The 15,374-nt window shown below is 37.5% G+C and overlaps 1 protein-coding gene across 2 annotated transcripts; it reads right to left on the minus strand.

Annotated features, from left to right (window-relative positions):
* Positions 1-1,000: 1,000 nt before the first annotated feature.
* LOC131466243 (kynurenine--oxoglutarate transaminase 3-like) lies at positions 1,001-12,772 on the minus strand. 2 transcript variants are annotated; one of them, XM_058639445.1, is made up of 14 exons: positions 12,661-12,772; positions 11,362-11,469; positions 9,655-9,716; positions 8,458-8,602; positions 6,939-7,088; positions 6,761-6,847; positions 6,560-6,682; positions 5,979-6,099; positions 4,067-4,143; positions 3,888-3,977; positions 3,622-3,808; positions 2,610-2,683; positions 2,436-2,522; positions 1,001-2,351 (listed from the first exon to the last, which is right to left on the minus strand). In XM_058639445.1, the coding sequence occupies exons 2-14, from the start codon at positions 11,449-11,451 to the stop codon at positions 2,295-2,297; spliced, it is 1,350 nt and encodes a 449-aa protein (XP_058495428.1). In that variant the 5' UTR covers positions 11,452-11,469; positions 12,661-12,772; the 3' UTR covers positions 1,001-2,294. The 2 variants fall into 2 exon arrangements, with proteins under 2 accessions (XP_058495428.1, XP_058495429.1); XM_058639446.1 differs by having other exon boundaries at positions 11,362-11,452; positions 12,661-12,747.
* Between the last annotated feature and the right edge of the window lie 2,602 nt (positions 12,773-15,374).

Below are 15,374 nucleotides of genomic sequence, written 5' to 3' on the forward strand. Positions count from 1 at the left end.
TTAATGAAATATTAAATACAATTATTTGTAAACTAGCACAAAAGCTTGAGTCAGCTGGGAACCACTACGTAGTTTGGTCCTCGTCTTTAGCTCGCTGAAATATGCAAGTGTGTCCGAATTAGCTCATAAATCTAAACCTTTAGAACGGTTCGTGAAATCCACCAAGACTTTATTTTATTAAATACAATAATAAACAACATTGTTAGTGAGTGAAGACAATAAGTTGACAGGTCAACAGGGAACTACAGCAATTTATAGCTAGCTAAAGTATAGCTAGCTAAAGTATAGCGAGCTAAAGTATAGCTAGCTAAAGTATAGCGAGCTAAAGTATAGCGAGCTAAAATACAGCTAGTTCATCAGACTTTGCTGATAAATGTATTATTTATAAATAATTCTGATTTGGAAATGTTATTTAATCAAAAATGTAATTTGGCGATACTGTCAGAACCATTTAGATATAAGAAAAAATAAAGCAGCGTTTCTAGACTTTTTATGTGGGGACCAACTGTTTAAAGATGGCAAACTATTGTGACCCAAATCACAATAAAAGTAAATTTGTACATAATAAAGCAACTCATTTACAGCCATTTCTGTGACACATTATAATTATTTCTAATAAATGTTTGGTACATGAATCACCCTAGTTACATTATTTTTGAACTTTTCCTAAATCACACACTATTTAAGAGTAAAAAAGTGATGGAACCCTTTTAAACTTTCAATAATTGAGCTTCCTCCTCTAAGGAGCCACACTTCCCACTTAAAGAACCTCTGCTGTAAAGTGAAGGCCGACATAAGGCACTTGAATTTCTGTGACATCGATTTTACTGGTAAGGAAAGCAGATAAAGTGCAAGCATGAAGCATTTAATGCTTTTCAGGATTGCATTTCACTGCCGTGGCACTGGCACAGAGGTAACAATATACACGGATTTGGTTGCACTTTGTGGAAAAGGGCTTTGAAAAGGCTGAGTAGAAGAAAACAAGCAGAACACTCAGGAGGACAAACGGACTCAGTTTATTTATTAACTGCACCGATTTTGAGAAACCACACTTTCTACACACAACAAACAAATTAAGAGAAACTAAATATGAACACGGTATAAAGGTCCATGTAGTTTGCCTTTCATCTTCACATGATGTGGGATAGTAACAGTAAAAAAAACTAAGAAAATATCAATAATAGTGTAATGTAGTGATGGTGAATTGACGAGTTTAAGTCAAAGTTGAAGTCACATCACGTACATGTTCCGATTTGAAAAAACATTATTGACGGCCCTAATTCAGTGTTTTTCAACCTTTTTTGAGCCAAGGTTCTTTTTTCATTGAAAAAATCACGAGTCACACCACCAGCCGAAAATGTTAGAAAGTGAAACTCTGTAGCCCAACAATAATCCTCGTCAAAGTGTCTTAGGAATCAATTCAAGTTTTCTCTGTTTTCATTTGGAGATGGCGTTAAGCTTACTTGGGACCAGAGCACTGTTGGATAGCTTTTAAAGTAAATCCAAATGAAAGATAGCTTTCGCTGTATTGCCTCGAGACTTTGCTCGAGCTCACCGTCTTTGCTTTCTTTTGACCTCCACTCATATTAGGGCTTTCATATGGGTCCGAATTTGGTCCAGGGTCCAGTTCGGCGTTAGCATTTTTCCTTTTCCAAAACTTCTCCATCACTGTCACCGCCAACTGTCGCATCCATGCATCACTAATTCTCTAGTCTCAAAGTACAAGGCAATTAGCTACCTGCTGCCACCTACTGAGATGGAAAAGTATTAAATGATTAACTCTGCCAGTCACTAGACGGCACAGACACTCGTTTTTTAGACCAATTAGGTGAAATTGGATCATTTCCCACGGCACACCTGACAATATCTCACTGGTTGAAAAACACTGGCCTAATTAAGACAAAAAGCCACAGAAAAAAAGAGAGTCTGGTTGTTCCTCCATTGTTCTGTTGAAACACAAGCCTGACCCAGGCCTGACTTACCATTCCAAACTGAACCGTACCATGATGGAAACACAGAAAACAGTCACACGTGTGTGTGTGTGTGTGTCCTGAGTGGGAAATGTGTGAGTGGCAGATGACATTATCATGAAAGCACCAGGCTGTCAGACAAGGATGACTTCCATGTATGTGTGAGCGCTACGTTCTAAAATGATACACTTCAAAGTGTTGGCATACATAATAACACAAACATTTCACCAAATTCCAGTTTGTGAGTCAAATCGCAGTTCTTCCTCCTCCTCCTCCTCCTCCTCCTCCTCCTCCCCCTCCTCCTCCTCCTGACACAGCAGCACTTTAACCCTTAGTCCAGTTTTTCAGGATGTTTCCTGCTGCTTCGATGGTTTCGTCTTGCTGTTGATGGAAAAACAAATGAAGGTTATGAAAATGTTTTTTTCTTTTACAACAGAAAAGACACATTAACACTCGTTTATTTACCTTGATGAAGCAAAAACGAATATATTTCTCAAAGTCCTTCTTGGACTCATCTCCAACAAACGCTGTGACTGGAATGGCTGCCAGTTTCTGGAAAAGATAAAATAGAACATGAGTAATACAAGTGCTGTGTATGGCAGGAATCAAAATGAAATTTATCAAACTCATTTAATTCACCTTTTCTTTGATCATCCATTTCACAAACTTGTAGTCATAGGCTTCATCATCGCCCATATGTGACAGATCCTGATCTACAACAAATAAAAAACACAGATAAATACTCTGAATACTTTGAATTCAAGTTTCTTGTGCACATACACTCTCCAGCCACTTTGTTAGGTACACCTGTTCAACTGCTTTTTAATCCAAATCATCCAGTCATGCACATGTCACATGTAAATAAGTGGTGGCACTTATTTTTCTCCACTTAAATATTTAACATTTCTACATAAAAATATCGTAAACAACAAGACTGGTGTAATTTTGTTTTTGTATTTAAATTGTTACCAACACTTTACATCCATATAATTGTGTATCAACTTGTTTTACATAGGGATTGCATTTCAAAATAGTGAAAATAGCCATAAATATTTAACTTTGCAATTCTGTAAAACCCTTTCTATAGTCAATAAAATGCCAGGAGTCCTCAGTATTAGCGCTTTTCTATTATACAGTTCTTGTGTCAGGTGACGTGCTCATGACTCTTCAGTGACGTCATTCTCCGCTAATTAGAAATGCAACTAACAATTATTTTCATAATCGTTTAACCTGTCGATTGTTTTCTCGATTAATCGAGTACTTGTTTGGTCTGTAAAATTTCAGAAAATGGTAAAAATGTTGTCCTTTGTTTCCCAAACCTGGAAATGATGATATTCTTGAATGTCTTATTTTGTTTTAAACCAGAACATATTCACATTTAAGAAGCTGAAAAATTAGAACGCTTTTATTTATTGAAAAACCGAATCATCAATTATCAAAATGGTTGATGATTACTTCAGTAATCGATTAATAATCGATTAATCAAATAATCTTTGCAGCCCTAAAATGATTTTTCAGTGTCTATTATTTATAACGTTTTTTTGGGTGGGGTTTGAAGCTCCCACAGGTTTCCGTCATGCTCGCACTCATTTTCTTATTATCTTTTTGTTTTTCTATGCGTGCAAAATAAATAAATATTTTCCCAACTCACTGAGAGACGTGACGTCCACCAGCATGAAGTAGCCTCCCTCTGGGATAACAGGTGTCATGCCAGCCTCCTGCATGATGGTGGCCATGCGGTCCCTCTTCCCTTGCAGTTCTTCTGCCAGTGAGGTGAAGTAGCACTCAGGCTGACCCATCAGGTCATAGTTCAGGTTCAAACCTTGTGCCACAGCTTCCTGTAGGTAAAAATAGACACACTTGAAAATGTGGGAATTTAATTGTACTTTAAGTCCATTTTTGAAGTAGCTGACTTGCCTGTAAAGGTGTTGCACAGGTATAGAGAGTATTCTGCATCACGGTTTGTAGGTGCTTCATCAAGTGCTCGGGCCCGATGGACCAACCAAGCTTGGAGACACAAGTTGAACTCTGTCATGTACTCAAACTGATGGTGGCGAGTGTTTGACAGAGAGTTTTACAATCCACACTTTTCTCACCTTCCATCCAGTAACACTGAACGTTTTCCCTGCACTGCCGATGGTGATCGTTCGGTCCCACATTCCAGGCAGAGTGGCTGTAGACAAAGAAACAACGACACGTTACGAATACAAATATGAATGCAACTCCAGCAACAGAAATTCACTACCTGAAATCTGGGAATGTGATTGGTTGTCCTTTCACTGTTCACATGTAAATAACTGTGGCGGAATAGTGAAGACACAAAGTGTGCCTCTGTTGTTCTCACAGGAAGCATATACAGTATATTTCACAAAATTGGATGGATGGATTCAGGAAACTGAAATGGTTGAAAGATCAGTTTCAATGCTGCATTGTCAAAGGCTCAAATTTGAACCTTTAAGTGTAAACCAGTGCATATTGGGTATCTATTAATGTAATTTGCTGAGGAGCAGGTGAAAATCTTCAGTTTTAAATTGAAATTATACACAATTGGTGTATCTGCCTCTCTGGTCAAACACCAGCTGCTTCCTTTTTATAAACACAGAAGCTGCCGCTTTGTCGTCTTTCTCTCTCCACTGCTTGAGTAGTGCTAATTTGGTCACCCATTTTCTTTTTAATTTAGTCTTAGCAGTGTTTCAAATGTCATATTTAGCCATTCACATACAAGTCAAGTTTTAGTCACCTAAACATCTTGTGATTTTAGTCTATGTAGTCATCAAGAGTCTTTTCTTAACAAAAACATTACATTTCTGATTATCATTTCAGTCACACATCTCAAATACTGATCAAATGTCATTATAATTATCTGAGAAAAATTCCCTTGTTAATTGCTTCAGTGCAACATTGATAAAAGTGTCTGGGCGAAAGGCGGGGTCACCCTCTGGTCAGGTCACATGGTGTTCAAAACATACTATGAAAGTCAATCTTTAGTTTAGACAGGTGTAATTGAGCACAGGTGTTTATCAGTGGTGTAATCTACTGTAGTCAACATACGTCGTGAGAGACGTCATAGTACGATGTCATCGCTGACTCTGTAAACAAGCTTGATTGAAAGTATGAGTCATGTGAGGTTCAGTCGTGGCGGCTTTCTGTTGCAGCGATAGAGTCGCACCAACACAACTCATGCCAACATGTCAACTTGTTCAGAATATTTTGAAGGCGTAACAGCGAGATATCTGTCTCTTTATTTTGTTGACCAAAATAAAGAGATCGTTGAAGCCATCATGTAATTCTTTTGTTAAGCCACCAGAGGGGGGCATTAGGTTTGAAAGGACATTTAGGGAGGTCATTCATCATTCTCAGGGATGTGTGGAGGAGGCAGGCATAGAGTTTTTCTAACCGTGTTCGTGTACAGTTTGTATCCTAATCTACCAACGACGTATAATAGAATGTAATGTGGAACCGTACCTGTGCACGGGATGTAAATAAATGCATTTTATTCAAAAGAACCACTTACGATTGGACATCGATTACTTATTTGATACTGAACACGCACACGTTCCGGAAAGTTGATCAAATCTTCACACAAAAGAGCCAAAATGTACCGTTTTTTAATGGTAAAAGGACAATACCGAAATATTTTATCTTAATTTTTATTTAATGCAAAACATTTTAGTCTCCTCTTTTTTCATCAACAATAATGCATGTTAATATAGTATTAGTGTTTTATGGCATTGACGCATCGACCAAAATACACAGCCTAGAAGTGCATCAAACAACATACAGTAATAAGTGCATGGTCCAGCATATGAAGGACTGTGCTAGTGCATATCTATACCCTCTTGGCCCATGAAAAAAATATAAATAAATAAATGATAATAAAAAAAAACCTCAGTTATGTTGTTAAGCGAATATCCCTATCGTACCTGTGTATGAGTTTTCCTAAGGCTCAGAGAGATGCACCTAAGAGGCACAATTTTGGTCAGACAATTGATTAAATATAAATCATACCAATTTTGATATGCTGGTTTCCCCTGTAGATGAGCCACTCATACACCTCGTCGCTGAAGCACAGAGTGTCGTGTTTTATACACAGGTCAGCGATCATCTGCAGCTCATCTCTGCTAAAAATCTGCAGGAATAAAAACAGAAACGACTGAAACTGCGTACGTGTTCGGTCATTACATTAAGCGTTTATTTGAGATGGGCATTTTTAGCAAAAATGCTATTCGAATATTCAATGGCATTATTCATTGAATATTTGAATATTCTAAACTCCGGTGCATGAGAGCCAGTGAAAGTAATGCAGGGTTCACAGCGTGTTGAGCTAACAGGAGCGGCTAATGGGAGGAATTCAAAGACCCTGGTAAATGATGTCATTTCTGTGGGATCAGCTTCAAGATGCATTCAAGAAACCGCTAACATTTCATCACCTCTGCACTCTGAGGTAGTCAATGGAGTAGAAAGATTTGTTTTTGTGAATGCTATCACTGATAAAACATTTGTTTTGTCTTTTTAAAACATTACAAATAGTCACGGTAACTGATTTCATTTCTCCAACATAACACAAGGTGACCATGATGTATACTTGCCTTTCCTATAGGATTGTTTGGTGTGTTGATGATGATGGCCTTTGTCTTGGAGTTGAATTTACTGGAAAGCTCCTCTGGATCAAGAAACCAGTCAGCACTTGTGATTGTCTTCTTTCCAGGCTTCTGTTGAGTTGTAGTAGAGTAAAAACCGTAAACATGGAACACGTTCGTCAAACAGCAGCTTATTTAAATTAAACTTACAAGGCGTAGCGGTATCAGCACAGGCTTGGCTCCTGCCATTCGTACCATAGGTACGTAGCAATCGAAGAAAGGTTCTATTATGATGACCTAGACGGAGAAACACTGTAAATACTGGGAGCATGTTTCTGAATTCATGCAAACAAATACAGATGTGAGAGAGGGGAGGGCGTGCGTGTACCTCGTCTCCCTCCTCCACCAGCGCTTGCATGGTGCTGAATAAGGAACCGTAACCTCCGACTGTGACCAGGATATCTTTGAAAGGGTCGATGGGCCGTCCGTAGACTTTTCCATAAACCTGAGCGAGGGCTTTCACCAGTGAGGGATGACCCTAATATACAGTATAAACACAAGATGTAAATGAGTAAAAGGACAGTGAATATATTGAAACTGTGGAATTAACTGCATAAATGTCAGAATGTTCATTTTAAGTGTTGGAAGGGAAAAAAAATCAAATACAGAGGCAAAACTTTTTTATTTTATAAAATAAAGATTATAATACAAACAATAAACACAGTTTTAATTTAAAAGCCATGCCATGGCAGCATACTTAGACTAAAGGCTTTGCCAGCCTTTTCCCTTGCATGCAAAACACTTCAGAAACATCACCATTGTTTTTTTATTTTCAATTAAAACTGATTATGAAGGCCCTTAGCTTGCACTTGCCACTCTTGGCTACAACTAACAATTCTTTTCATAATAGATTATAACAATCTGCTGATTACTTTTTCCTTTAATCGATCATTTTTTTGGTCCATAAAATGGCAGGAAATTATGCAAAATGTTGATCAGTGTTTCCCAAACCAGAAAATCTAGTTTTATTTTGTCCACAGTAAAATTCAACAGTTTTGATGATTTCTTTATTATATGGAGCAAACAACCCAGTGAATATTCACATTTAAGAGGGTGAAAAATCATACAGCTTGTATTAATTATTAAAAGAATACTCCATGACCACAAAGTTTTACATGGTCATTGTCATTGAACACATCACACATCAGGGCTCCATATATCTGATAAGAGAAGGTGAATAACAAATAAACAAACATTGCTAAACTGTAGTTAGTATAGTTTGTTGGTTTGGTTAGATAGTTTTCACCTCCTATAGAGTAGTAAACACATGGGTCTCATTTGTAAATTTGTACATACATATACTGTGTATATATGTATATATATATATATATATAAATACATATATAATTTGGTCTTACATTATTTAAAAACCTTCCCTGTCAAATTCAGTTTAATGCTTTTAAACTTCAGAAAAGTGTGTGAATTTAATGACCAACATAAACATGTGGTATGACACCTGTGTGATTGTTAGTGTGTCTGTGTGTGTGTGCGAGGAGAGCTAGAATAACCATATATGATCATGCTTCCTTTCCAGTAGGTCAGGAGGTGTTTACTCATTCATTCAGCTCCAGAAAGGAAACTTGTGTTATTTTTGGCACCGTCAGCAGTGGAAGTGTCTAAACTTTAAACAGGTGACAGACAACAGAACTATTATTAGCTCTGGTTCATACGCATTGCTCTTTAATTATATTTCTAAATGCAGAGTAAAATATAAAATAAGCATGATGACGATTTTAAAGTAATGAAATGTGCATATCATTCAATTGTACATGCCACTAGAAACAAATGGCTGATACATGAGGACATGTTGTTTTACTGTATGTCACACTGTGTGAGATGTTGCTTACAAAGCCTCTGGTGTACTGGTTTATCTTGTCCACGGATGCGGCTTTTGCCAGAGCCTCTTTGACATAAGAAGGCGGGGGGATGTCTGGGTACCCTTGACCAAGGTTCACTATGGACGGGTCTGCTGCCACTGAAGTAAACGCCACCCTGAGTCGACAGGAAAATAAACCCATAACTGGACAGAACACATCTCATGTTGTCATGTCTGATGAATCAGACAAAAATGTTTTCAAAAAAACTCTAGCGCACACACAAACTCTGCTGTGACTGCAACATGGATAGGCATAGGTATTCGTTCACTTTAATTATAAGAATGTGTAAAAATGATTAGGGCTGGGTAATATGGGAATATATAATTCCATATCTATCATGATACAAATCAAATCAATATTTCTGTCAAACTATAAGGTTACAGGTAAGACTGGGCGCTGTGGGTTATAAATAATATTGCAATATTTTTAGGTTGTATCCCATTATATATCGGGATATAAAGTTACACACAGGACTTTTGAGATGATTGTGCTTCCTTTTTAATGTTAAATGAAGGATATTCACGTGTGTTAGAAATAATGAAATTGACAATAAATGTGGTGAAATTCTGCTATAACACAAATAATTAAGTGACTTTTTTTAATGTAATTATTTGGATTCAATGTAATTTTATATTAATATAAAATATCTAATATTTAGTGTATTTCATAAATCCTGATATAGAAAAAACATCAATATACTGCCCAGCTATAGTGATTATATTAAAAATAACAAGCATTTTCTTTTCTAATGACTAACCAATTGATGGTGCATATAATAACACAAGGTAGCAGCAGCAGAAGTGGACTGTATATGTGCTTGCAGAAGTGAAGTTTCTTAAATGCATCTCGAAGCCACACATTTCAACACATGAGTTGAAAGTTATTACTTTCAACTCAATTATAGCATGATTCCTTTCTCAATATTTGTTTTACTTTTGCCAGCACATATTGTTTGTATACTATTCTGTACTTTTTCTTAAGAGTTATTTGCAGGTGGAGGCTTCAAATAAACCCTCTCTGTTTTTCTCCCTAAACTTTTTACACAGTTTTTCACATATGTGTATATTGTGCAAAAAACTAAATAAACTAAACTAATTGTCATTATAGCTCAGAATTCCTCTTCTTCATTGTCATGAACACAGGTGGAAGTTTAATTCTGTCACTTACCAGACATTTTTGTCCAGGCCTTCAATTCTTTTGGAGTGGGTGTGTCGTGAAGTCATCGTACACTGTGAGATGAAACCACATCACAGGGGATTAAGTCGACAATTAAGAACAAGAAGTTGTTGTGTTTAACTGTGAAGTGAAATACTGGATCAGCCTGTTCAGACAAGTTCAGAGCTGGAGGTGTTCATTAACATTCAGGGCTTTGCGTCGCTGACTGTTTGCAAAGGCAGAAGAAGAAATCTGATTGGCTGTATCCTGAATAAGATATTTTCATATATGATACATGCTGGGGATGGGCGGTATGGACTAAAAAATGTATCCTGATAATTTATGGTATTTATCACGGTAACGATAAAAATTACGATAGATAAACACCAATTCAGCCTTATCTTTTTGACTATAAATCTATCACCAAAATGATAATAAAGCAGTGATGTTGCTAGCTTTTCAATGCAATGTGTCCTGGGACCCAAGGGTGGTCTTTTAGATGCGTCCCAGGGAAAAATGATCTCATTTTCAATGACCTTTTGGCTGACCACACATAATTAATATGTCTCTTTCTCATGCTTACTGATCACTTCCCCACTCAGATATTCAACATACAAATAGACAATGAGGGAAAACAAGAACTCTATAAGAAGAAAAGGCACTTCTTTTTTTTGAACCCATACAGAGTTGTTTATATTACTCTGACTCACTTTAAATTAGACCTATCTTAAATGTAGATCTTAATATATTTGACATAAGCTAACTGAATGGATGGAAACGAGCGCAATTACTGGTCGAAGTCGTCTTTTCCCAGCAGGCTAAAGTTGCTAAAGTTAGAGCCACAGACTGTGGGCTGCTGCACTGACAGTTGACTGAAAGCCCATATTCCCTAGTTTGAAGTGACACGTCTGAGTAGCGTAGTTTAATGTGAAAATGCGCAGAGGTTGGCAGGTGTATGTAGGCTCTGTTGCAATGGGGCAGCCAGTTACTTTGTGTGCACTGTAGCGGAGGATACTGGGAGGGGGGGGACAACGAACAGACTGGATACAGTGCAAAACGCCCTTTAATTCTTTCCACCGTTTGCTTGCGCACATATGTACGTCATCAATGGGAATGTATCGTTTTTATCGTGAGATGACATATTCTTACCCTGGGGAATGTTTTTGACGATATATCGATGACATATCGCCCATCCCTACACATATATATCATATAATATATATCATAGTTCTTAATTTATTAACAATATATATATATAACTGCAGGTGCAGGGAAAAAAAAAGAAACATTGGAGCTGCTGAGAGTTAAGAGTGCATTCCTGGAGGTGCGCGATGAGTGAGGACGTCTGTGTGTGTGTGTGTGTGTGTGTGTGTGAGCGAGGGTGTTGTGATATGAAGCGAGAGAAGCGAGATTTTTTAGCCAACAAAAGTTAGAAATGTAGCAGAATAAGTGTTCGGGTTGTGATTGCTGTAACAAACACTCAGCATAATGTAACATTTAAAGGGAGTTGCCCATAGCTTATAACTTTCTGATCCATTTTTTTAATTCTCACTGTAGTTAATACACAATAAAACTTTTTTTTATCTCATCTCACAGAGAGCGACAGCAACAACAGATATGAATATAAACATTACAACCACAACACTATTAAAGTGTAAACACACATTTAACAAGGAAGCTAAAAATACTTGATCACACCTGCATCGCATGTTTTCTTACCTGTGACGCACAAAACCTTCTAGTGCAGTTTATGTAAACTGAACGACGTGCAGATTTGATGGATTTTAGCACTTGCTGTGTGACGTTCATGCTGCAAGAGAATCAAAACTGTAAAAAAAAAAAGAATTCTGTAAAAACGATTATTACAGCACCATTCAAATCTGGTGTTGCACAATTTGTTTAACTCTTACAAAGCCTGGAATTGTATTTTTATACATAAAGTGCTAATAAACAATCTAAATGATTACTAGTCTGTATTTTGGGCTTGTTTCCTCCTCTGTCCTTCATGAAAACAATCATGTGCCAAACTTGCTTGTATTGTTGAAACCTCTTTAGCACGTCCAACTAGATTAGTGGGAGGTGCATTTAGAAACAAAGGTGTCCATAAGACTCTCTAATAATCACCTGAAATGCCTTTAATGCAGTGTCCTGTCCTCATAAACCATTTAATATGACCAGACCACCACATTAAAGGCATTTTAATCATCAGTCAAAAATCTTTTGACAAACATTGCTAAACTGAAAAAAAAGTTTTTCTTTCACTGTTTTGTTGCTAAAAAAATAAAGTAGTACAACAGCAGGTGGCGCCAATGTGCGAGAGCTGATTAATATGAGCCTGACGAATTACAGCAATATAAATGATGCCTACATTTAGCTTATTTAAAACCCACTTTACTTTGTCCTAGCCATCACTGATATTAGACGGAATCAATCAATCAATCCATCATGTAAATATATATATATGTATATGTATATATTCAAATCTGGATAGTTAGCACCATTTTGTATCTGTGAAATCAGTTGTTGCCGTGTTAATCCAATCAAACATTGACTTTTAAAACCTCAAGTTTATCATTTCTTTCTGACATACATGATACTGAATATCCTTATTTAATAGGCCATTTAAATGTGTCTATACAGTGTAAAAACATAAATAAACTAACGAACTTTAACCAATACCTCATATAAATAGATAAACGGAAAACGGAGGATAAAAATACTGTTGGGAAAACGTATTCCTGTGTAGTTTTTTGTTTAGTTAATGCATTCATGTTATATCTTTTCGGCTGTTTCAGCGGAAAACGTACATACGCTGCCGTTAGCAACAGCCCAATGGGCTCACTGTGCTAACCTGCTAGCACCTCCCGGCTAGCTTCAGTCAACGTTTATTAGTCGGTCCGTTAGCTTTGTTTTTAGCATTAAATCGCTGTAGGAAGAGATGGGATTTGAACGTCCCTCTGTGAGAAACACGTAGCATGAAGTGAAAGAGGTTAATGTGTTTGAAACACCACAACTTACTGATAAACTGTGTGGAGTGTCAACAAACAGTACCACCACTGACCGGACAGTCTCCTACAGAGTAGCAGGGGGATGACGTCATTGGAAAGGCTGGACAAGGTGATGCTGCCTTCACGGTCGCTGTGAAATTAGTGCAATACTTGTCTAACTCAACACCTGACTAATGTAAAAAAACAACAATAACAAAAAGCACCCCCACGAAAGAAACACCAAAACCACAGTCTCAGACTACAGACGCTTGAAATTCTAAAAAAAAAAACCATGTAGATTAGATTTGTACATTAGCATTAGACTGAAATAAAATGTGTCCCTGTTACCGTGAATGATAAGAAAATATCAATAACATATATTGTATTACAATTATTTTCCAGAGTAAGTAATGACTTGGAATTTAAAAAAAACACATGAACGTACTAGCAATGGAGGAGTGTGTAAGTGAATGCAGCACTGACCATCTGTGATGTTCATTTTACATTAGTGCTGCAATTAATTTCTCTCTCTCACACACACACACACACACCTGCCCTAAATACGTATAATTTTGTTGTACTGTACTGAAAGGTGAAGTTCATAATTTCAAGTGACATCTGGAGGAGTATGACGGTATATTAGGGCCAATAATTCACATTTCATTTAAATTATGTCCTGATACTTGTGATGTGATGTGATGTGCTGATGTGCCAAAAGATGAAGTATCTCCTTGTTTGTGAAACCTATTGTAAAGTACAATTCCACTAAATGCTCCACAGCCCTCATTCACTTTTTACGGTTTATTGTTGAGTGAAACACAAGTGTGGTGCACTCCAGCTGTTTTCAGTCCACATCAGCATTAGCGGAAACACAAGCAGTATTGTATGATGTATTATTTTCTGTTTCCATTAAGAACAGTACCAAAATAACCGGCCCCAACTGTTCTTTGGCACCCTTACGTTTGTGCACAGAGTAAACGACAGACAGACCAGGCAGCTTTTCTTAAAAGCGCCATCAGTTGAACACAGAAGACAACGCTTCAATTCTTGCGGTTTGAATGTGACCGTACCACTGAATGTGAAATTAACCTCATTTTTGACGTTTTCTATTTTGAATGCTTGAATTACATGGGGAAGTTTGGTTAAGTAGGACAATGTTTTCTATTGTTTTAATAAAAAAAAGCCACCATGACACACTTGCTAAACCCACCTAATTCTGTTAAAAAAGTAGTCATTTAGGTTATTAGTGATTTTTTTTTGTTAATTTAGTGAATTAAGTGTTTATTTTGACCAAACCAGAATTTATGATTTGTTGAAAGAGTGATATGTCAGTCAGGGATAATTTGGATCTTTATTTATTTATTTATTTTTTTATATACATTTGTGTTGGCCATAAATGATATGTTTATTTGTTAGATAATGTCATGTTCTGTGTAGCCTAGTGACGATGACAATCAAAAATATATGTCTGTTTTTAACACTTACTGTAGATGGCAGGCTGTGTTGTCTGTTGCATGTCAGTTGTACAGTAATTCCTTTGCCATTTCCTAAGTAATACTTTGTATTGCTCTTGTTACAGTCAAGGTTTCAGACACTATCTCACCTACTATCATCCAGTGCATGGAGAGTCAAGGAACAATGTTTAGCTACAGTTGCTTGATTGTAACTGTTAAGTGGATGCTGGGTTAGGGTAAGTAAAGGTAAAGGTAGTAAAGGGTTTTACTGTTCCAAACTACCAAACCAAACCAAACCGTTTCATGATGGAAACACATGCTTTCATCGTGTTCCTGACTGATTATTGACTCTGTACTTCCAGACGATTTCCAGTGGAATTGCTCGGTTTCGTCTGTTGTGGTAAGCTTGCCTGTGACGTGCACAATGATGGGCCTTTACCCTAACCTTAACCATCTTAACTAGTTGCCTAATCCTAAACCTGACATGAACCCAAGTCTTCATCTCACCCTAAAATCAAGTCTTAACCTGCAAAAAGCATCTTTAAAGTTGTGAGGACCAGACAAAATGTCCTCACCAACATGACTTTACATCAAAATGTGTACTCAAAGCCTACTGCAGACACACACACACACACACAGTGAAGTCTTGTGTTTCTTCAGCTGTGCACGCCCCTGCATGGTCAGGCAGAGGATATAGGAAGGTTGGCACGCGGAGAGAGGGGGAGGAGAGGAGGGAGGAAAGGAGAGGAGAGGCGAGGAGGTGGACGGCGCGCACATCATGATCCGAAACCTCTCAGCGCATGAAAGGCGAGCACAGAGAATCTCCAGCCCTGATCTTCTCTGACGGAAGGTAAAACATCACTAATCTTATTATTATTATTATTGTTGTTATTATTATTACTGCTGTTATCGTCATAAACATAAGACGCTGTTGTGACGTGAATAACAGCCACTGTTCACACTCACATCGCCGTTACTTCACCTGGAATGTTGTGTGTGTCATTGTGAATGCGCGTTACTTTGCGCACATGCGCCTCGTGTTTCTGATCGATTGATTTATTGATGATTGGTGTGACGGAATCACTGTATCAATCTCAGGTCCTCTCACTGTGTAGTAGAATCTCCTCTTTCACTATAAAGTCTAAAGTACTGCCCCTCAAACATGTTTGAACTATGTTTGTTTGTTGTGTTCCCGCATTGCGGTCAGATAAGTGTGTTTTCTTCTTCTTCCGTGATAGTTAGGAGTTGTTGTTGTGTTGAGCCTGCGGCTCTGGGTGTGTTCCAAACGTGT

This window comes from Solea solea, chromosome 9 (genome assembly GCF_958295425.1).
Source record: "Solea solea chromosome 9, fSolSol10.1, whole genome shotgun sequence".
NCBI lineage: Eukaryota > Metazoa > Chordata > Actinopteri > Pleuronectiformes > Soleidae > Solea > Solea solea.